Source organism: Populus euphratica, unplaced genomic scaffold (genome assembly GCF_000495115.2).
Source record: "Populus euphratica unplaced genomic scaffold, PopEup_1.0 scaffold87.1, whole genome shotgun sequence".
Taxonomy (NCBI): domain Eukaryota; kingdom Viridiplantae; phylum Streptophyta; class Magnoliopsida; order Malpighiales; family Salicaceae; genus Populus; species Populus euphratica.
Window position 1 is genome coordinate 1,166,927 of NW_011499900.1, and position 21,660 is coordinate 1,188,586.

Sequence of the window (21,660 nt, forward strand, 5' to 3'; positions counted from 1 at the left end):
TTAGATCTTGGGCTCCATATGAAAGTTGTAGGCCTATGTTTTACCTTTCTATCCATATAAAGTAGACCTAAATATGAGATCTATAGCTCTAGATATGACCCAATTACCGAACAGTGTTCCGGTTTGGATTGCACCGACATCTCTTTTCTAATTTTGGTCATCTCTTTGCCCTTACAATTTAAGTTCTTAAAGTCATCAATCAATCCTTTCATTTATGTGATAGGCCTGCATTTAAAATGAACATTTACCACAAATTAAAGGTATCTTATATTATTAGATATATTATTATAAAACATGCTTTAGTTAAGGAGTTATTGATACTTCAAGTGCAAAATAATGATATAAAACCATGATAAAAATGCACTTTTAAGCACTAATCACATTGGGCACTAGCTTACCAGCCACTAATAACACCTTGTTATCTAATCCCATGCCTTTTTATCAGCTTGTAGGATCCCTATAATATCTCATGCTTACCCGCCTCGACATCTTTTATGTTGTTCATAATGTCTGTCAATACATGCATGCCCTATGAGAACCTCACCTTATTGTTGTTAAACAAATTTTTCATCATCTTAAAGGAACTCTCGATCTTAGTCTTTATTTTGTTCTCATGTCCTTATATGCTCTTTATGGATTTTGTGATGCTGATTGGACAGGGTGTAAGGATGATCGACGCTCCACATTTGGTTTTGCCATTTATATAGGTGCCAACTTGCTGTCACGGGGTGCTAAAAAGTAGGCCACAGTATCTCGCTCTACGGCAGAAACAGAATATCATGCTCTAGCTTCTACCATAACTGAACTTATATGGTTTATGAATCTATTAAAATCCATTGGCCATTGTCTTCCATCTCTAAAGCTACACTATGACAATATCAATGCTATTATTATGACCAAGAATCTAGTATTTCATCATCGCATAAAATATATTGAAATCAATGTTCATTTCGTTAGAGAATGTGTTGCTAGTGGTGCCCTTCTGCTTGAACATATTCTAGCATTGCTCAACTTGCAGACATATTAACTAAACTACTTTGTTCGGACAAGTTTGTTTCCAATCATGACAAACTCCTCATCGTTCTTAATCGCCTTAAGCTTGAGGGGGGATGATAAGATAACAATCAATCACAGCTGACAATAGAGATATGAAAACAGAATTTCTATGATTGATCACAGCAATAAAAGGATTCTTGTAATCCTATAATTCTGCAGTTATCTGAAATATAGACAACAATCACTCATGTAATTAATATATACATATACACGACTAATAACAGAACCACAACGTGTAGGTTTTTTTTTTGCTTGCATATTCCTATTTAGTGAGATATAATTTTTTTTAAATTTTTTTGTATAGTTTAATTTATTGTTATATAATTATGATAGTTATAATGAATTAAATATAATTTGTATAGTTAATATTGAGTATCATCATTTGTTTTTTTAGAAAACACTTCATTAATCCCATCACTTTCATGTAACAACTTGAATTAAATTTTCTTTAAACCCTAAAAAAAAAGTATTAGAAGAAATTGTGCTTCTTCTCTCCTAACTCTCATTTTAACATGGATGGTAAATTTAACTTGAAACCAGAATTTATCTTTCTTCTTGTAAAAATTCTCTGTTATTTGACTCTAATTGGATCAATATAGGATGTGAATAACAGTTGGAGGACTTAAGTAAGTATTACAAAATATAAAAATATAAGGGTTTAAATCTCATCTCTCTCCTCTGCGCTACCAGATATGCCTTTCCTTTTCCTTTTAGCAAAATAAATTAATCAAAAGAAAAGGTCAAAAAACAATAAAAAATTGTTTACTTTCCCCTCCCAATCACATCTCGCCATGTCAAGATGAAACAGCTTGGAGCAATAGAAAGTCAAATAAATAATGTTATTTCAGACACGTGGCGTTTTTGTGTTTGTCCGTCGTACACTACAAACACCAACCACGTTACCTTATCCTCCAATTTATTATTTTGCCTTTTTTTTTTCAACACGCACGGACGGATATTCCATGGAAATAAGACAGCTGTTTTTATAAGGTTTCGGATCTAAACAGAGATCGATTCTGCTTAACCTTGGAGTTATTGTTTGTAAGATCATGGACAGCTCAATCATGAGAGAAATGATTTTGCTTTGAATTGAAAAGAAATCATTTCCACTCTGTGTGTGTGTGTGTGTTTTTGGCTGTTTTTATTATTATTTAATGCTTCAAATCTGACAAAGCTATGAGGAAGAAGCTTGATACTCGTTTTCCAGCTGTAAGTTCCTAACTTTGCTCTTTTTGTGATCTGGGTTTTGCCTTTTTGTTTAGTAGTTGAGCAAACGAAAGGAAAGTTTGAGACTTTTAGATTGATTTATTGGATGTTCTTTTTTATGCTGGTTTGACTATTGGCTATTACGTATTATCTTTTTCTCTTCTTTGCTGTTTTTGTGATCTGGGTTTTGCTTTGTTTGTTTAGCAGTTGGGAAAATGAAGGGAAAGTTTGAAGCTTTTTGAATGATAGATTGATTGGTTCGATTTTTGGTAGATGTGTTTTTGAACAGTTTGGTTTTGTTTTAGAGTTGGAATTAGCTTAAAGACAGATAATATTTGTGGATTCATGATCTGGGTCTGGTTTTGTTCTTGATTTGGGATTGTTTTACTGAAAGTGTCATGATTTTAGGTGAAGGTGGCTGGTGGATACTTTGTTTTCTTGAGGGATTAGTTTTCTTTATGATTAATGAGAATGATTATGGAGCTATTATGTTGATATATGGCGTGGGATGTGTTTTCTTGATGGTTTTAGCTGATTGTATGATTGAGTGATCAGTTGATGGGTTTTTGTTTTTCTGGGGGTGTTATGAGGTGTCTGGCTTAGTAAATGCTAGGTGTAGATAGTGTTGAGCAGGTTCTTCCTTTGGTTTTGGTTGGGGTCAATGTTTTCTTTTATTTGTGGCATAGACCTGACATGTGGGCTTGTGAGATTGTGTTCCAAACTAGTGGGTTGGGATTTTGTTATTGCAAGGGACGTGGGTTTTGGATTTTGTTTTCTAGATTTTGCTGTTGGTTGTGGTTGCTGGTTACTGTTAAAAATAATCATTCAGAATATATGTATTTTGGACCTTAGGATGATTTAAGATCCACATTTTATTTAGACTTGGTCTAGAATTATCTTTGTTTCTGTGATTAGGGCCATTTCTATATTTTCATCTTCTTTTGCCTGCAAATGGCTAGCGTGCCTCTCATATTAATATGGAAATGGGGATTTTGGATTGTGTCTAAATGTGTGTTTTGAGTTTCCTGTTTTCATGCACAGATCAATTATAATGTATTATTTTAGCATGGGGTTCCATTGTAGCTTGTGCTTCTTTGGCCTTGCTCTTGCAAACTCTTGCTATAGTGGCCGGCACTTACCTCGAATACAGACACCGAACACCTGCATGCATTTGATGAAGGAAAATCTGTTCATATCTCTAAGCCTTTCTCATTCCCAGTTATCATTTGCCCTTTTCTCTCGACAATTCCAAACATATCTGCATCATCATGTACGCATATTTTAATAAATTGTGCTTTTCAGTGGACCCACTAGGTTAGTCTGCTCTAGTCACTTCCATCAAAGATTGCGGCATGGCCAACAAATTAGAATGTGTCAGAACTTTTCACTTGTGGCTCTAATTTCCCCCCTTTCACAAAATTTTATCAGAAGCATAACATGTTGTCACAAAATCAAGAAGGTCTATTGGATCCGGTTTCAATTGATTGTCAGGCTCCGCATGGCAGTTTGAACATGGGCCTTGTGATATTGAGGTGTTTATAGATAAAGTTGCCTTTTTGTGGAGCATTTAGTTGGTGATGTTAGTTTTCTCTTGAGATGGCATATAGGTTATCAAACCTCAGTTTCACTTTTCACACCAATTACTATTCATCAACTCCAATTAGAATAAATAGTTTCAAGAAATTTGAAAGTGTAGTGCAGCTATTCAGAAAAGTAAAAAAAAAAAAAAACCCTATTTCTTTGAGATGTTGATGCTTTTAAGTCATGCTGGAATCTTGGCAGCTCATGCAGAAATTAATTTTTTCCCTTATGAGAGTTGCTTAGATTATTTTTTACTTCTTCAACTCGAGAGTCATATAACCCATTAAAACTGTGTGTGCTATTGTTGATGTTTCCATTATTGGAAAATTGACAGAAAATTCTATTTGAATTTAAAGTTATTGCTTTGTTGAAATTTTTTCAAATAGTGTTTTTATATGATGGACGAATTTTATGTGGCAGGCTCGCATAAAAAAAATTATGCAAGCTGATGAGGATGTTGGGAAGATAGCACTGGCAGTGCCTGTTTTAGTTTGTAAGTAGCTGTGACTATTTATGATTTAGCCTTAAATCTTTCTCAAAAAATGTTTGCTTGCTTATGCTTTACTTGGATATAAATGCAGCCAAAGCGTTGGAGTTGTTTCTTCAAGACCTTTGTGACCGTACATATGAGATCACCCTTCAGCGAGGAGCAAAGACTATGAATTCACTGCATCTGTAAGTCTGAAATTGCTTTTATTCATTTAAGAGTCGTGCTTGTATGAGCTAATGGATGAGTTGATGCAACCTGATATGTTCACCATGTTGATTTTCATTATGAGCATGGAGTCTCCATCCATCTATTTTTGTTGGGGTTTAAGTTAAATGATAAATTTTAGTTCAGCTATGATTTTGTTTTTTTAATGCCAAGGGAAGGAGAAGAAAGCAAAGGGATAGCCTTTTTTTTTTTTTTTTCTGGTGGTTTAGGGGGCTTAGCTTGGTGGTGAGACTGTGTTCCAGGCCCGCCATTGAATTTTCTCTATTTTTTAGTCTAGGAATAAACCACCCAATTGTTTGAAACCATGTTGGGTTGATCAGTTCACAGTTCACTCACCAGGGTGTGGTGTTTTCACCATTATCTATGGCCAAGGAGGGTTTTGGGGCTGAACCAGAATGGTTGGCCAACTGTCTTGTTGATTCTCTTTTTAAACCATAAATTTTAGCTTACAGCATGGATGAGTCTGTTCATGAGACCAAGTGAATTCTGCATGGTTTTTGTCTTTTGGGAAAGTATTATGTGCATGAGCTAATGGAACAGTATGAGATAAATAAAATGAAATGCCTGCTTCCAGATTTACTTTATTTTTATAAGTTTTCATGGTGCATGTAGCTTGGTGATCAGTGTGTGTTCTAGGCCCAGCATTGAATTTTCGCAATTTTTTTTAGTCTGAAAACAATCCACCCTGTTGAAAACACTTATGGGTTTGTATTATCTGAACAGAAGTTTCATGAAATTCTGAGTGAAAATAAAATCATCCGACTTCCATCTATAATAGGCGTAGATTATATGGTTTGTCCTCCTAAAATGCTCTGATCAGAATGATTGTCTTTGATTTATTTACTGTACTTTGGTTGTAGCAAGTCTTTAGCACCACCATATACATGAGCTCGCAAGCATGTGTGTTGGTAGTTAGGAGTTGCTACCACCACCAGAAACTCCTTTTGCAACCTTCATTGTGGCGACTAATTATGATTGAGTTTAATAGTCCTCAATTTGCTCTTATCAACCATGTATGCTTCGTTGAGCAACATATGTGAAGCTGATTGCATTTTTTTCTCCTCACATTTCAACTGCAACTTTCCTGTTAGTTTAGAGTGTGTGTTTCATTTTATTTTTTTTGGGTGGTTGGGGTGTCATTCTTTGTTGCACGGTCAATTTTCTTGTTTGTTATTTTTCTTCTTATGTTTCCCCACCCCCATCTTACCTTTTTATTTTAGATATGATATAATTGAATTGCTTGTTTAAACTGCAGAAAACACTGTGTACAGAGCTATAACGTGTTTGATTTTCTAAGAGAAATTGTCAGCAAGGTTCCTGACTATAGTCATGGTCACTCTGATGCTGCTGCAGATCATAGACCTCTTCAAAAGAGGTGGTTATAGATATCCATATTTTTTTTTCATTTCCTTTTTTTTTTTTTTTATGTGGATCTTGGATTGACAAATTAGGTTTGCTCACTTGCATGTAATTCTTCCAGAAAGCCCACTGTAGATGAATGCAATGACAGTGATGAGGAGCTGAAGAGAAGCAGGATGGTAGGGTACCCCTTAAAATATTTCTTGTATAAACATTTTACTGCTCTGTTTTCAATCATCAGTTTGTTGGCTTTTTTATGGTTCTTTCTAAGTTAATTGCAAAGGTGGCAACATTATGCTCAATCATAGTTCAAGTCCAATTTAATCATTTAGAGTGAGTTTTGCAGTGAATTCACACAATTAGTTCCACTGGCTGCTATTTTTCACCCCAGAAGGCACCACAAACATAGGAAGATGTTATGTTCAGCAGTTTAAGTTTGGTACATCTTGTTCTTTATTGGAGTGGGATTTAAAGATTTTTTTTTACTTTGTTCTTGCAGCATGAGACGAGCCATGCTGGCAGCAGCGGCAGAGGGAGAGGTCGAGGACGGGGGAGGGGTCGTGGACGAGGTGCTCGAAATATAGAAAGAGAGACTTCTAGTCGTGACCTTGAACCTGAATCCTCCACCGCTGTTTCGCTGAGTGTTAAAAATAACTCGAATCCTGATGTAGTGATGGACAATGGCTCAGAGTCAAAGGAATCTGTGAAGGAAAATAACATAGCCAGTGATGCTGCCAGTCAAGCAGAACGAAACTTTGATCTTAATGCAGAGGTTAATGATAGTGAGGATGCAAAGGCTGCAGCAGCAGCAGCTGCCACCACCACCACTGCAGCAGCAGCAGCTGCCACCACCACTACAGCAGCAGCAGCAGCTGCCCCCACCACTGCAGCCCCTAGCTTATCAGCAGAGCCTGCTGCTGAAACTAATCATGAAGAATATCCAGGTTGGTCACTTTCTGAGATGGACAAGATGGCTATTGACCCTCTTCAGCTTGCACAATTCAGCACAAGAGATGAGGAGGAGGAAGATTATGATGAAGAAGAAGGATGATCATGCTATTAGCTGAGGCTCTTAGAAAAGATTGGTGGTCAGGATCCAATTAATGAGCATGGATACAAGGAGAGGAAAGAAACATCTGGGTAAGAACCCTAAGTGGAGAACGGAAAATGCTCCATCCTTTCTCCATATAGGAACGCTGATTCTGAACCTCTCCTTTTCTTCTGTGTGAATCTTTATGCATCTTCTGTCATGCCATTCTCTAACAACTTCCAGTAGTAGTAGATTTGCTGAAAATATGAGATTGTTAGTTTGTGTAACTTAACTATCTGATACAGGAAGGATGGGATAACCGTAGTAGAAGGTGCCATTTGAGAATGCTGTGTGTGGACTCTTTTCTGTTTTAGTTCAGCCATATTCCATCAGAAAGTCTAGCTGTAGCTGGATTGATACTTTTCACGTTACACCGAACAGCCCCTTTACTGCCTTGCTGTATTTGCACACTTAGATGATAATTTTTGGTTTGGTTTATAATTTTTGGTTTGGTTTGATTTTTATAAAAAAAAATTAATCAAATTAAAATTAGTTTAAACCAGCTTTTGTTTTGCTTTGGTTTGATTTTTAAAATTAAAATTGATTCAAACTAGTTTCATTAGCTTGTTTCGGTTTTAGCTTAGTTTTGATTTGGTTTTTTCTACTAAGTTTGTTTTTTTCTAGTTTTTTTTTTGTTTTAGTTTGTTTTTTTGGTATTAAGTTTATAAAACCAAACTGAGTGGTTGGTTTTTTTTAATTTTAATTGGTTTTTTTATGGTTTTGTTTTTTTAATTATTTTTTTATTTTCTTAGTTATTAAATAGTAATAAATGCAAAGATTGGATCTTCTTCGATCTATCTTTCTATTAGTGAAAGGCTCCAACCCAACTGTTGAAAGCTGTCCAATTCAAATGGATAACATGCCAAGATTCGAGCGGATATAACCGCGCCACTCCTTTACTGCTTTATATTTCAAATTCCACATTTGGTAACGAAGACCATGCAAGGCCCATGCCTCAAGTGATGGAACATTGGCTGAACTAGAGGGTGTGGCTCGCCGGCGCTCAATTTAGGACCCGTCCTGCTTGCAGAGCCAGGTGCTGTGCAGGCTTGGCTGGTGGGCTTGCTTCACGCATGGCAGCCTGCTCTACTGGGTCGAGTTCAGCTTGGCCAGTCGGCCTTGGTCCTGTCCTGACTTCGCAGAGAAGGTCTTCGTTTGTCATCAGCCAGCCACAATGCGGTCCTGTTCTCTGATAGAGCTAGCTGCGATCATTTCAATGTCACCCACGATTTAACACATTATCATTTTAATATATTTTTTGAAATTATTTTTAAAATTTCTTTCATGAAGCTAAGTTTTTACTTATTTTTCAAGTTATTTATATACTTGATCAGATGAAATCAGATCAATTAATACAATTTGTTTTTTACTGTTAAAAAAAATATTAGTAATGTCTTGATTTTTTTGTTATTTTCAAAGGAAACTTTTGTCCATGAACCATTGATGGAGGTTTTTTACTGGGTTTGCAGCCAATTTTAGCTTTGTGTAAAAAGAATGCAAAACTATCATGACTTAGGGGAGGTAGTTCTCCATTAATCTCTTAGTGCTAGTCATAGCTATCAGAAGAAGCTCGAGGCTCGCGTTGCTATATATATGGTCAATCCATGGATCTGTGAATCAAATTGAATTTATCCCAAAACAAGTTGTTTTGGATTAAAAAAACTAAAAAAATATAGTCTTGCTTGCTTGATTATTAATAATGTGGTTGCTAAATTGATACGTAAATGTATTGTAATGCATGCAAAGTGTATACGTACAGTACACTGTTCTTCTAATGCGCGCATGTACTTTTGCTTGCTTGATTAACCTTTTTTTTTTTTTTTGAGTGTTTATATATTAAAAAATTTAATTGCGTCTAATTTCAAAAATTAATAAATGTCCACTTTGGAATCTAAAATTGGCCTTGTTTTATCGAGTTAAATAAAAATATAAATAAAAATGATAAAAATATAATAAAATAAAAGAAATAACATAAAATGCAGAAATAAAAAATAAATTTGTAGGGACCATGACTATGTAAGGAAATTACAAAGAAATCAAGAAAATAAATGAAAAAAGCGTAGGTTTTTTTATTTTTTATCTTTATGTGGCCGTGGGTAAAGATTTTATTGAGAAATTGATAAACATATAAGAAATTCTGCATTTTATATAAAGTATTTGTATTTAAAAAAAAATATTAAAGTTTTTTACTTGAGATTTGTTTGGTTTATGAAAAAAAATAGAAAAAATTAAGTCAAGTTAATTGTTTGTATTGGAGAAATCAACCTTCTTTATTGCCGGGGGGGAAGGAACAACAATTCATCTTTTATTTTTTTAAGAGAAATTCCCAAACTCGAAAGTAGCAAATTAATCCAAGATTAATTAGTTCTTTAATAGACAAAATTTTATCTGGAGAATGACTCAATTTATTTTTTTTATTTTATAAAAATAATATTATTTTACAAAAAATCAACATATTTTAACAAAGTTTTTCTTGTGCTGTCATCGCCCCGAGTCAAACTAAAATTTTGACCACCAGATCATGCCACGTGAATTCTCCCCCGTGTTTTTGTTGAAACCTGGTTCGGTTTGGATCTTAAGTCAACCCGATAGATAATGTTCTAAAAGTGGTAAAAACAACTTAGATCATCATGTTTATATATCTTCCTGACAAAATCGGGAAGTGAAAGTAAAATAGATATTACATGGAGAAAGTAAAGTCTACATGTCAAGAACAGTTTTTAAGTACAATGCATATATACAACACATTAAATAGATAATATTAGCATCAACATTCAGTGCATTCAGCCATTCGCAACATAGGAAGCAAGAGTTGCATTGCGGGTATTCCTAGTTTGTTGCCATTTTAACAAGCCATGGAGTTAGACATGTGGCTCCATCCGATTGAGATGGTAGTTTCCCTCACTGTTCTTGTGCACCACTACCTTGAGCTTCTCTTCAGCGCTTCCTCTCTTCACCTTGAGAAGCATATCAAATTTCGCAGAATCATCCTCTACCTGTTGATTGACAGGTATAATATTCATCATTTCATGTTTATGCTCTTTGTTTGTGTTTGAATATGATACTTCGAGAGATGGAAAACCCATGGCCATGGCTCTATTATGTATCTCTGCTCTTAAGAAAACAAAAGTGGATAGATCATTTACCAAGGACGCAGGGAATGAAATACCACCAGACTACTATCATGCTCTGATCTACAAACTAATGGCTGTGTGTACCAGGCACATTTAATCGAGATTAAACATAAATAGGATCAACACAGCAATTCTAACCCCGCCCATATTAGCCAGAGATTGACAGGTTGTTATTGAATCAAGTACAATCTCTCATTGTCATAAAGTTATTCTGCAAATGTATCAAGGCTCTCTTTCTACATGTAAATATAGACGAAAGCATGGGCCGCATTGAACAGATACCACAGTTAGAAAAGCCATATCCCAGTTCAAACCAACAGATAGCAACAGGCAAAATAAAATTGATAAAGGAACAAAAAGAACTGACCTCAGCATTTGCATCAACGACTTCTTGAAGTTCATAAGGGAATAATGAGTTGGACCTCTGCTGGATGGACTTCAGAGCATGATTTGCTGCATCTTGGACTGAAGGATCATGCACTGGCACTGATTGCCATCCTGGACCATGGCCATCTGTTTACAAATCCCATAATCAGCACAATACTACCACTCAAAATGCAGAAGAACTCTAAAGCTTAGTGTTCCAATCCAATGTAATATCGAAAAAACATGACTAGTAAAACATTGAAAACCCATTTGCCTAAATTCTAAAAAGAAATTGCCTCACAACATGCCATGTCCGTATACTATAAACACAGCAACACTCGCTGGAAATAACACTCCACAAATTACATACAACAAATAGATTTTCACGCACATTCATCCATGATTTCGAAATTCCTATAACAACAAGTAACAAGCACCAATCACTCTACATATGAAGCCCAGTAATGAAACACAGAGCACTCACTCTACTATCCTTCCAGTGAATTCAAAAGCAAACATCATGATGCATTAAAAATATGCTCAAATTAGATGAAAACGAAAAAAAGCAACTTTCCTTGACAAACACAAACTCCAAGCATCCAACATAAACTTCATTAAAATCGGCAAACAACATAGCTTTTTAAACAGTTGGTCACATTCATAATAGCTTGAACCAAATGGTGATCATTAATCAACCTCTCTTAATACCAAGATAGGAAGAAGTAAACACAGGAACATCCCCAGCATGCTTAAACTCCTTCAATTCCATAAAATTAAGCCATGGCTTAACCCAGACTTCAGCTTCATAAATCTTCTTCTTCCCCGCTTCAATCGCTTCAATTGTAAGATGATGCATCGTCCCTGCCACCACTTGCTCTTTCGCCTTCACTACCCTCGCAAACTCCAATATCACATTCTATAATTAAAATCAAATCCATTAATTTCAAATCCGAGATTATCATATTACTATTACGTTCACTTTACTTGCCTCTTTCTTATTGTGTTCGTCGACAGCAAAGCGAGCGAGGTTGTCGATCTCGACGCTATTTTGGGAGGCTTCGGAGTCGTGAATGCCGCCGAGGGTGGCCATTTTGTCGTCGGAGAAATGAAACGGGGTGGTTGTTGTTGTGACGGTAAACGGGCTTTGTATTTATAGATTTGAAAGGACGCGGTAGAGGGTGGAGATTTTGACGCGTGTCGATACGTTGTCATCTACAGGTCTCTAGGGATGCGTGGCGTTCGAATATATCTTCTGCGTAGCGAGTAAGTTAAGCTTTGCAGGGGACTAGTGGGGTCCATTTAGATATTTTTTCAAATAAAGAAAGTCAAAAGGGAGAAAGAGGGATGATGCTCCGTATGTACATTAATTACCTAGGCAGTCACTTTTTGCTGTGAAAAAACGCCTTTGAAATTTTTTAAGAAACAATTAATTTTTTTCTTTTAATTTTTTTTACTTATTTATATTAAAAATAAAATTTTTAAAAAATATTTTACAAAATAACTGATATTATAATAATAAATAATTTTTTAATAAAAAATAATGAATAAATTTACAATAAACAATCTTTTTTTTTAATTTAATAGTTTATTTTTTAAAAACTTTAATAGTTTAAGATGCATTTATAGTTTTTAATTAGGAAGGTACACGAATGCTAGTAAATCATTGAGTTATTTTATCAATATTTATTGAATATCATGCTAATGTTAATCAATTATTTTTTTTAAATAATATTTTAATTTTTAATTTTTTTATTTATCTTATTATTTTCATTATATTTAATTAAATTATTAAAAATTCAATCAAAACAGGTAGATTTTATGGAGTCAATTTTTTGATTCAACTTAAAATAATTTTATTAAAACTAATAAAAATATTATTTTAATACCAAATATTATCATCCTTTAGTAGATATATAACTTTTACCATCAAGATTATCTCAAAATTATGGTAGTAATTATTTTTTAAAGTATTTTTATTTTAAAATACATTAAAATAATTTTTTTTATTTTTTTAAAAAATAATTTTTAATATTAGCATATTAAAATAATATTAAAATATTAAAATATATTAATTTAAAAATACTTTCCATCCACAATGCGAATATACTAGGTGAAATTTGAATAGAAATAATTTAGCGATGATAGATGACACACATGGTGGGAGCGGGATTCAAGAGTTTGTTTTTATGGTTAAATGGTGTTTTTGAAATGTATTATTTTATTTTAAATGATTTTTTTTATATTTTTAAGTGTTTTGATATATTGATGTTAGTAATAAAATATGTATTATTTTAATATATTTTTAAATAAAAAATATTTTAAAAAATAAGGAAATAAATTACTTAGCACCCAAGGATATGCAATTAACGTGTGTTTGGTAACATCCTCGTAAGCCCATGTTCGTCTTCCCTACTCTCAAGGAAGAAGCAAAGAGAGAAGTTTCAGCGTTGCCATTCATTCCCTGCTCTCAAGGATCTGAAGGGCTGTTTCAATTTCTCTTAGTGTTGGTTGTCAAGACCATATTTATCAAATCCCGACAGCCATTACAAGTCAAATTGCAACTTAAGCCGGGTTACTGCGCTGGAAATTAACATATTCAAAATAATCAAGTCCAGATTATCTTATAAATTACCCTGTCAAACCCAGCAAACAAAAGCAATGTCAATTTCAAGGTTTTTTTTTTTATCGAAAACATCAATTTAATTTATATATTTTTTCTTTTTTAGTTGTTTTAGTAATAGTAATTGGGTTGATCCATCTAGCAACCATGGTCAAAATTGTAGACAACCCCATACAGTGGAGAGTCCCCATTCAACTCTGCAGTGTAAAAAAAAGAAAAAAAACTGATGACAAGATCTGCTTACAACCTGAAATTAAGAAAATAAAAGGTCTCTCCTCTGGAGGCATCAACTGCCTCTGTACGAAGGTTAGGAGCTGTGAAGATCTTATGCCGCAATACATATTTAACGATACCACCCTTAAGAAGGACAGAGCAATACTGAACCATTAGCATGCAAAACATTTATTCAACCAACCAACATGCTAAAAGCCTTATACAGTATTTTGTAAGCTTCAAGATACAACATAAACTCCCACTTTTGAGAGAGTAAAAAAACAAACGTTCAAAATCGGAGGGAAGAATACGAAGAACAAATGGGGAAGAAAACCATATGGCTCCATAGCAAATATAGGCTCAGAGTGCTTCAGAGACATGGGAGAAATAGCATGCCGCTTTGACAGCACTTGAACTATTTAAAACAGGGCGAAGAAAAAACAAGAGCCCACAAAACAGACTCATGTAACATCCTCTCCCCTCGTAGCTAATGACCGAAAAAAGGGAAATACAACAATTGGAGTTGTAACAAGGACAAGTATTCACAACATAACCTCCACATTTTTTCATCTTTCAGCTGTTTCTTCTCACGAACACTATCTGTTGTCCAGTTGTTGATTTAGGGTTGTTTGCCAACTGAGGATTGAGCCTTACCTGTGATTTGGTATCAAAATAAGAAAAGAATTTTAGATCAAAGATCATGTGCACAGCAATGAGAATATCAAAGCAAGAGAAACTATTATTCCCATCAAATATGTCTACAAACTAAATAACATTTCAAATCTAGGGAACTCGGTTAAAAAAGACTCGTCAAACAAACCGAATGCACGATTTTACACAACTTTTTGCTTGCTACAGAATCTTTAACATTTGGGAACCAAGTTACTACAGCCTTGATTATGGTGTCAACTGAACTACTGGTGTGCCACTGGATGGCCTAATCATCTATGTATCTAATAGATGGTAACCCAAGGTTAACATATTGGTATACCAAATTGAAACAGTGTGCTATCGATGACAACAAAAGGGTGAAGGAGAGTTTTTCTTTTATGAAATTGAAGAATAATTGCAGTTTAGCACAAACCTCATAACGTTGAAGCAATGAAGCAAACAAAGTGGCAACTCCATGGATAGCAAATTTCTGACCCACACAGGCCCGCATACCAGAACCAAAGGGAAGAAAAGCAGCATTATCATTTGGATCATTCAGAATGAATGAACACTGACTTGGATCCACAGCTTCTTCTGCAGCATATAGAACAGTTGGTGCCAAGGTATATTTAATATATCTGATGTTATTTAAAACACAACAACATTCCATGCCATGTTTGCAAATACTGCCTTGAACAATACTTGACCCAGGTGAAAGAATAGAGTCTGAGGGCCATTCTACTCCATTACTTTCTACTTACAAGTGTCACAGCTGAATGGCTCTACAAAGTGCAGTTGTCTCACATTTAATGAGCAGTTAAAAAGGTTTAGATGGCAAAATATGAAGGATGCTACAGTAAATTTTCTAATCCAAGCATGTCTCTTCTGTGAGCTAGACAGGAGCAGGTAAATCACCTAATCTCACCCATACACCTACGGGCACATGGCTCATCTATAACTAGTTAACTACAATTAACAAAAAAACTTCAGAAATCAATGAACATTGATTATCAAAGATATTACAGGAGTACTTGAAATGAGGTATATGGAACTCCTTTATATTGGGAGCAAATGTAATTGGAAATAGACAGAAGTGACACCTGTAAATGATGTATCCTGCACCAAATCAGAATCCTTTCTGGCTTTTGACAAAAATCGATATGGATTAAATTTGCTAGCATCACTGCCCCAACTAGAATCATCCATCTGCAGCAGCTGTGCAGGCACAACAAGTACTGCTCCAGCTGGTACGACTACACCGCTTTTAAAAATCAAATCTTGCAGTCAAAAGAAGGAAAGAGAGAGAATCAGTAACGATGTAAGACAAAAATCTTTCAAAAACCAGTATAGGGAAGAATGCCTAGGGAGTAGAAATCACTGCTGTATGGTAAATTAAGCTCTACATACACAGATAGGTTAAGAAGAAACTACAGCAATACAAGATCAATCAAATATTGGTTGAATTCAGCCACAACACTATCATCTCCAATGAAAGAATAAACATTATTAAGTCGTGTTGATAACATTGCAAGTGGAGTGATAAGAGCAACAACCACTATTTACTTTCCCTTTAATCCTTAGCCTGATATAAATGGTGTGTCAAATTACAGTCAATGCATGAAAATCTTTAGATAGACTTACTATAACTTGCTCACGTAATTTTTTAGCAAAAAAGGCTCCCCCCAAAACCCTATGCAGAAAACTTAAAAAATGAATTTCTGAATTCATGAATATAGATAAAAATGAGTAAAGGACCCACCACCCTTGCTTTAAAACATTTGGGTTAAAGCCTGCCTAGTTGATGTTGGAATGTATAGGCAGGACGAAGCAAAGGCCTTAAACAATTAGGTTTGAAACAGGCAGCTCATCATGATACTGCAAGCAAGCTAGAAATCTAAGAAAAAAAACAAAAACCTGCACTGGCAAACAAGAAGGCAATCTCTTACCATCTTTCAAAGAGCACCTCTGCAGCAACGGTCCTGCTGGCAGAAGACGGGCTGATTCATAAATAGTTGCCAATAACAAAAGCATCTTCTCAACATTTTGATCTTCTTTCACAGACCCCTGCTTTACCTTTATTATCTCAGAGTATATCTGTAAAATTTCAAAATTTGAATTACATGTATATTGTTGTATAGACCTCAAAGGGAATCACAGTCTACCCTTTAGGGGTGAAGAAGATGGAACAGTCAAACTATGAAAGCTTAACAATTTTCCATCAACCTATATTCAGTGCTACCAAAGATGTGCAGGATGCAGGAATCAAGCACATGTGCACTGCAGAAAGCATCCAACAGTAATGAGAAATCCTATTTAATTCAGATGAGTTCCCCTAGCCTTACATGAAATTTGAGAAAAAAGTCAATTCGAGAAAAAAAAAAGGCTAGGACTTCAAAAAATAGTGACCAAAGGCAGAGATCAAAGTCCCTGTAATTGGGTCTACTTTGCCCACCTTAATAAAAAAAGGTCCATACCTTATCCTGTATCTCCACATCTGTAACAAGCCTCTCCAGGATACTACCAATCAAACTTGCTGTGGCTATGCATCCATGAAGCATCACGCCCATAATGTTTCCACATGGTTCTTCTCTTTCATTAAGATGGCCATCAAGCTCTGGTGAGAATAATTTATCTTGCATCTCAACACCATTAGAAGGTGGCGCACCAGATGCAGCCTTTATTCCAACCTTTTCTATTCCAATGTGAGAGTTTTGATCCATATGGGAAAATAATCCATAATTTTTGCCACACTGTTGAACAATGTCAACAGTTAAGCATTTCAACTTTGTGCACAATGACTGGTACCTCCAAAATCCTCGTTTCCAGAAAGGCGTAACTCTATATGAAGCCCAAAAAGAAGCGTCTTTAGCAATCATCATCAGAAGCTCTTCATAAAAAGTTGCCTTGGACCAAGCCAGGAATGTATCCCCAAAAAGCGTGGTCCCCAAAATGGTAAAAGCCATATGCTGTGAAACTGATTTACAATCAACACTTCCTTTGCTCATAATAGCATCTACTCTTTCCATGATACAGTCCACAACATTTTTAGGGATTACATTTGCTCTTCCAAGCATTTTACCATTCAATTCCAATGCCAGTGATTCTCTTCTCTTTTGTGCCTGCAGATGGAAAGAAGTTGTGCATGGGAGCTATTGGAAACTAATATATGTAAATTGGTCACAAAGTTTTTTTTAAAAAAAAAAGAGGAAAAGAATAGTCTATGATTAGTATCTTCCAGTATTCATTGACGGCCATCTTGATTAACAATAAAGATGTTGAGTTGTTTCTCTTTTCTTTGTGCTCTTTTCAACCAGAATGAAAGAGACAGAACCTAGGGGCTCTTGCCTCTCCTAAGTGAACATGAGCCCCCTCACTGCAACTTTTTAATCCATATTCTCTCTAAGCCCCCACAAGACCCATCACACTTTCCCTAATTCCAAAAGCTACCAGTTTCTTAACATGTCATTTTCTGAACTATACAGTGCATGCCTTATCGTGTTGCATACAATGCAGTCACTAGCAACACATGAGTTGTTCCCTGCAAGATTTGAGTTTTTGTTTCTTTTGTTGTTGCCTATCAACATTTTGTATTGCAAGAGAAATCACTAGTAAAACTCAGCCTTTGCATGCATTCTTCAAAGTTCAGTAACCTTGCAAATCTTATGCCAATACTGAAACATAATTAAACTCAAGGGCAAGCAGCAAAGAAAAACTTATACCTGGTCATACGAACAGAAGAAGAGACTTGATCGTCCAAAGGCCAAACGAAATGCCTTCCCAATGAAAGGCAATTTATCTTCAGCCTTTAAAAGCATCTCTTTGATTAGGGTTGGATCTTTTATAGATACCAAAAGCTGAGTTGGTCCCAGCCACAACTTGAAAACTGATCCATATTTATCATGCGCCAACGATAAAAGATCTAACAGCCAAAAATATAAGAAAAAAATTCATTCTTTAAACAAATTATATCACTGAATCAAAGAATTGCAAGCTACCATAGCTTCGAAAAAAGCAAAAATCAATCTCAAATTCACTCATAGCAGGCACAAGGGAACATAAACTAGACATGGCTAACTCGTTCTCTCACGAATTAAAAGAAAGCCCAAACTTCCCTTCATTTCCTCACCAACCAGACAGAAACCAAAAGGCAAAATCAAACTTCAGTCAACACCATTACCCAGCAACTCACTAAACTTCAAATTTAAACCCACATAAACAAATAAGCAAAATTAAGATTTTCCTTCATTTTCTCATAAACCAAACAGAAACCAAAACACCGAAATCAAAAAACCACACTCACCGATGAAATTCTCGCGAGAACCGAGGTTCCCATGTCCGAAAAAGGAGTTGCAAGGCGGACCGGGGATCTGACTAGCTTTAGACCACAATCTAAAGAGCTTAAAAACCTTTTCAAGCGAGAAAACAGTAATCGTAATCAACGCAACCCATAGAATCGCATTGAGTTCCTTCTTCGCATACTCTTTGGTCGATTTCGAGGAAATGAAATCATTAACCGAGTTCAAAACAGAATTCATTTTCTCATCGAGAGAGAGAGAAAGAGAAAGAGAACGCTCGAGATTAGAGAAATTCTTTGACTTTTCTTTATTTTTTAATGGATTCTGGGAGTGACAGACTGCTTTACTTTCGAGTTATAATTATTGTTGTTTTCTTGGCGTCACTGTCTGCATTATTTTTGGGATTCTATGTTTTTCTTTTTTTATGTCAGCCGTTACATAAAGGACACGTGTATGTTATTAGCTGTGATGGAACTGTTCAATGGCGGGCGAGTCCCTGTCTTGATGTTCTGGCTAAGCTACATGACCGGTAGGTTTACTTAAAAAAATATATAAATCATTTTCTTTTTTAATATTAAGATTATGGTATATTATATTGATTCGGCTTTACAACTTAACTTAATTTGTAAAATTAAATCATAAATTATATTAAAATTTTTTAAATAAATTAAAATTATTTTGTATTTAATAATTTAATAATAAAAATATATTTGTAAAAATTAAATATTTAAGAGTATAGTATTTTTATAGAATTATCCCCTTTAAGTTAATACTAGGTTTAGAAATCGTCAAAAACCTCGTATGTGTTTGCCCCTTTGTTTTTCGTTGGCTTAGTACAATCCTTTGCCTGGCCTCCATGGTCGAAATCAAAGGTTAGAATGTCAGCAAAAGGTAAGAAAATGAATAAATGCATCACAGAACAAATACCGTAAAAACATAACTATGTTAAAAACTATTGATTAAATATTAAATGTCTATTTATATATATATGTGCTATTGGCTATTCTTTTTTCCTTATTTTTTTAGTCCACGTGATTAGATATTTATTTATTTATTTTTAAGAAATTAAATGATGTATCAAAACAGATAATATGTCGTTGGGTTATAAAATTTTTGAGATATTTTATAATTTAAATTAATTTTTATTATAAATGGGATGAGAATAATTTTATATCACCAAATGAGAATACTTGATTCGACTAAGTTCTAGTATATTTCATTGAGATTCTCAATATTAATTAGATTACAAATCAATCCTTTAAATCACTTAAATTTAATCAAGATAATATTAATATTAATTTAAATAAAACTCAATTCCATTCAAATTTTTATTTATAAATTTGTTAAATCAATATGCTGAACCAAATTAAATTCAATATTTGGTATCGAATTAGACATGCAAATAGTAGACATGGACTTCTAGGTTAAGTATAACAATAGATGTTTTTAATAACACATTAAAAAAATAAAAAAATTGGCTATAAAATAAAATAAATATACACTACAAATTATATTTAAAAAATAGTAAAGATATCAAGTCCGATGGTAGACCAAAGGAACCTTTCATCCACCCGCGTACCTGACTTGTATGAAATCGGATCGAGTCTCCATCGGATTTACATTGTCATCGGGTATTAATAAGTAGGGTAAATTTTTTAAAAAAGAAAAAAAAACAAAATAGAATTTGGCGCGAAACTAAATCCGAAAAGATCCGTACATCTGAATCAACAACACAAAAACAAGCAAATTCCCTGGGATCCTCTCTCCAAAATCCAGCAGCAAACCATAAAAGGCAAGAACAACGCAGGCACCCGTAACTCTCTCTCCGTTTCTGTATCGGTTTCTAGGGTTTCGAGTTTTTCCAAAGAATCGCGCCGTTCTTTTTCCAAAATGACAGCTATGCCCCCACCTCCTCCTACCGTCTCTCCTCCTTCCACCACCTGCGCCTCCCTCCTCCACGAATTGCAGGTTCATGACTTATTTCGCTTATTTTTGAGCTAGTGATTGAAAAAAAAAAAGATTTCTATTTTATTTTATTGTAAAAAATAATGGAATCACAGATTTTAGAAGTTTGTTTTTGTGTTTTTCTTCTCAGTTCTTTTATTTTACTGATTTCAATTGGTGGTTGGTAGTGTGAAACTCAAGTAATTGAATTTGAATTTTTTATTTTATTTTATTATAAAAAAATGGAATCGCTGATTTTAGAAGTTTGCTTTTGTGTTTTTCTCCTTAATTTATTTATTTTACTGATTTTCATTAGTGGTTGGTAGTGTGAAATTCAAGTAGTTGAGTTTTAATTGAGTGAAATGAAAGAGATCAAACACTAATTTTGGTGAAAAAGAAGAGTTAAGAATATGTTTTGATCCATCTTTTTTTCTTTTCTTTTTAGTTTTTGAGATTATTGCTTTGTTTTTTGATTAACTGTGTTTATGTTGGTATGTAGATAATTAGGGATGAAATTGGGGAGAGTGAAGTCGCAAACATGAGCTGCGCGCTACGGGGAGCTGTCCCCGCGTTTTCACGGGTTTGTGCGTTCTTACACTTGAAGTTATTGTTGCTGTGTACCTTACCTGAGAAAGAAAGAAGTGCTTTTCTTTTGTGGAATTTTGCTGATATGAGAATGCTGTTTTGATTATTTCTTGAAATGTTTTTTATATTGAAATATATTAAAATATTTATTTTTATTTTTTAAAAATTAATGTATCAAAACTATTTAAAATATAAAAAAATTTAATTTTTAATAAAAAAATTAATTTTTTTTTAAAAAGATAGGTATAACCACCTTCTAAATACTCATGATTATATTTCTTTAGTATCTGTTTCTATTCATGTTCCCTTGCGTATCCAATGTTTAATACAACATTTTGAGGCTAAATTAAATATCTCTTTTACAAAATATAATCTAAATTTATTGTAGAAAATTAAAAGAACATATATCAAAGTTAACATTAATTAAAAAAATAAAGTTGCTTTTACAAAAAGCGCATAAAAAAAATTCGGTTTCACTATTGAAGTTTCAAATTATGCATGTTTTGTCCCTATTGTTTCAGATTTTTTAATTGCAATTTATTTTTTTCATGTTTCATTTCTTAGATATCGAGGAAAAAAAAGAAATTATGGATAAATAATGATAAAAAAATAGTTAAAAAAAGTGATGAGAAAACAAGTGTTTAACTGTACACATTTAACCCATTAAAATAATTGAACTTGATATTTATAGATTTATCTTAAAAAAAGAATTAAATGAAGGTGAACACTTTAAATATACTGGAAAAAATAAATTAAAACTCATTAACTTGTTTTTTATTTAATTTGATTATAAATTTTTAACTGATTAAATAGTATTTTAAGCTTCAATTCTATGATATCTGCAA

General features: G+C 34.1%; 3 protein-coding genes across 3 annotated transcripts; 1 reads left to right on the plus strand and 2 right to left on the minus strand.

The window, feature by feature from the left end:
* Positions 1–1,987: 1,987 nt before the first annotated feature.
* LOC105132722 (dr1-associated corepressor homolog) lies at positions 1,988–7,343 on the plus strand. Its single transcript, XM_011036386.1, has 6 exons — positions 1,988–2,265; positions 4,264–4,336; positions 4,425–4,518; positions 5,814–5,933; positions 6,039–6,096; positions 6,417–7,343. The coding sequence occupies exons 1-6, from the start codon at positions 2,233–2,235 to the stop codon at positions 6,966–6,968; spliced, it is 930 nt and encodes a 309-aa protein (XP_011034688.1). The 5' UTR covers positions 1,988–2,232; the 3' UTR covers positions 6,969–7,343.
* Positions 7,344–9,609: 2,266 nt separating this feature from the next.
* On the minus strand, positions 9,610–11,670 carry LOC105132723 (cysteine proteinase inhibitor 12-like). Its single transcript, XM_011036388.1, has 4 exons — positions 11,496–11,670; positions 11,204–11,423; positions 10,509–10,654; positions 9,610–10,003 (listed from the first exon to the last, which is right to left on the minus strand). Exons 1-4 carry the CDS (start codon positions 11,595–11,597, stop codon positions 9,869–9,871), a joined length of 603 nt encoding a protein of 200 aa, XP_011034690.1. The 5' UTR covers positions 11,598–11,670; the 3' UTR covers positions 9,610–9,868.
* Positions 11,671–13,501: 1,831 nt separating this feature from the next.
* LOC105132724 (cytochrome P450 71A14-like) lies at positions 13,502–18,644 on the minus strand. The gene is made up of 7 exons (XM_011036389.1): positions 18,292–18,644; positions 17,711–17,910; positions 16,466–17,110; positions 15,938–16,085; positions 15,092–15,268; positions 14,425–14,585; positions 13,502–13,994 (listed from the first exon to the last, which is right to left on the minus strand). The coding sequence occupies exons 1-7, from the start codon at positions 18,524–18,526 to the stop codon at positions 13,914–13,916; spliced, it is 1,647 nt and encodes a 548-aa protein (XP_011034691.1). The 5' UTR covers positions 18,527–18,644; the 3' UTR covers positions 13,502–13,913.
* Positions 18,645–21,660: the final 3,016 nt, after the last annotated feature.

Coding starts and splice junctions, on each gene's coding strand:
- LOC105132722 (XM_011036386.1), top strand. CDS start 2,233: ATGAGGAAGAAGCTTGATACTCGTTTTCCAGCT. Junction 5,934..6,038: donor CATAGACCTCTTCAAAAGAG/GTGGTTATAGAT, acceptor TAATTCTTCCAG/AAAGCCCACTGTAGATGAAT. Junction 6,097..6,416: donor AGCTGAAGAGAAGCAGGATG/GTAGGGTACCCC, acceptor TTGTTCTTGCAG/CATGAGACGAGCCATGCTGG.
- LOC105132723 (XM_011036388.1), bottom strand. CDS start 11,597: ATGGCCACCCTCGGCGGCATTCACGACTCCGAAGCCTCCCAAAATAGC. Junction 10,655..11,203: donor CTATCTTGGTATTAAGAGAG/GTTGATTAATGA, acceptor ATTTGTAAACAG/ATGGCCATGGTCCAGGATGG. Junction 10,004..10,508: donor TCGTTGATGCAAATGCTGAG/GTCAGTTCTTTT, acceptor GTCAATCAACAG/GTAGAGGATGATTCTGCGAA.
- LOC105132724 (XM_011036389.1), bottom strand. CDS start 18,526: ATGAATTCTGTTTTGAACTCGGTTAATGATTTCATTTCCTCGAAATCG. Junction 16,086..16,465: donor ATGTGGAGATACAGGATAAG/GTATGGACCTTT, acceptor GAAATTTTACAG/ATATACTCTGAGATAATAAA. Junction 14,586..15,091: donor GCAGGATACATCATTTACAG/GTGTCACTTCTG, acceptor TATATGCTGCAG/AAGAAGCTGTGGATCCAAGT.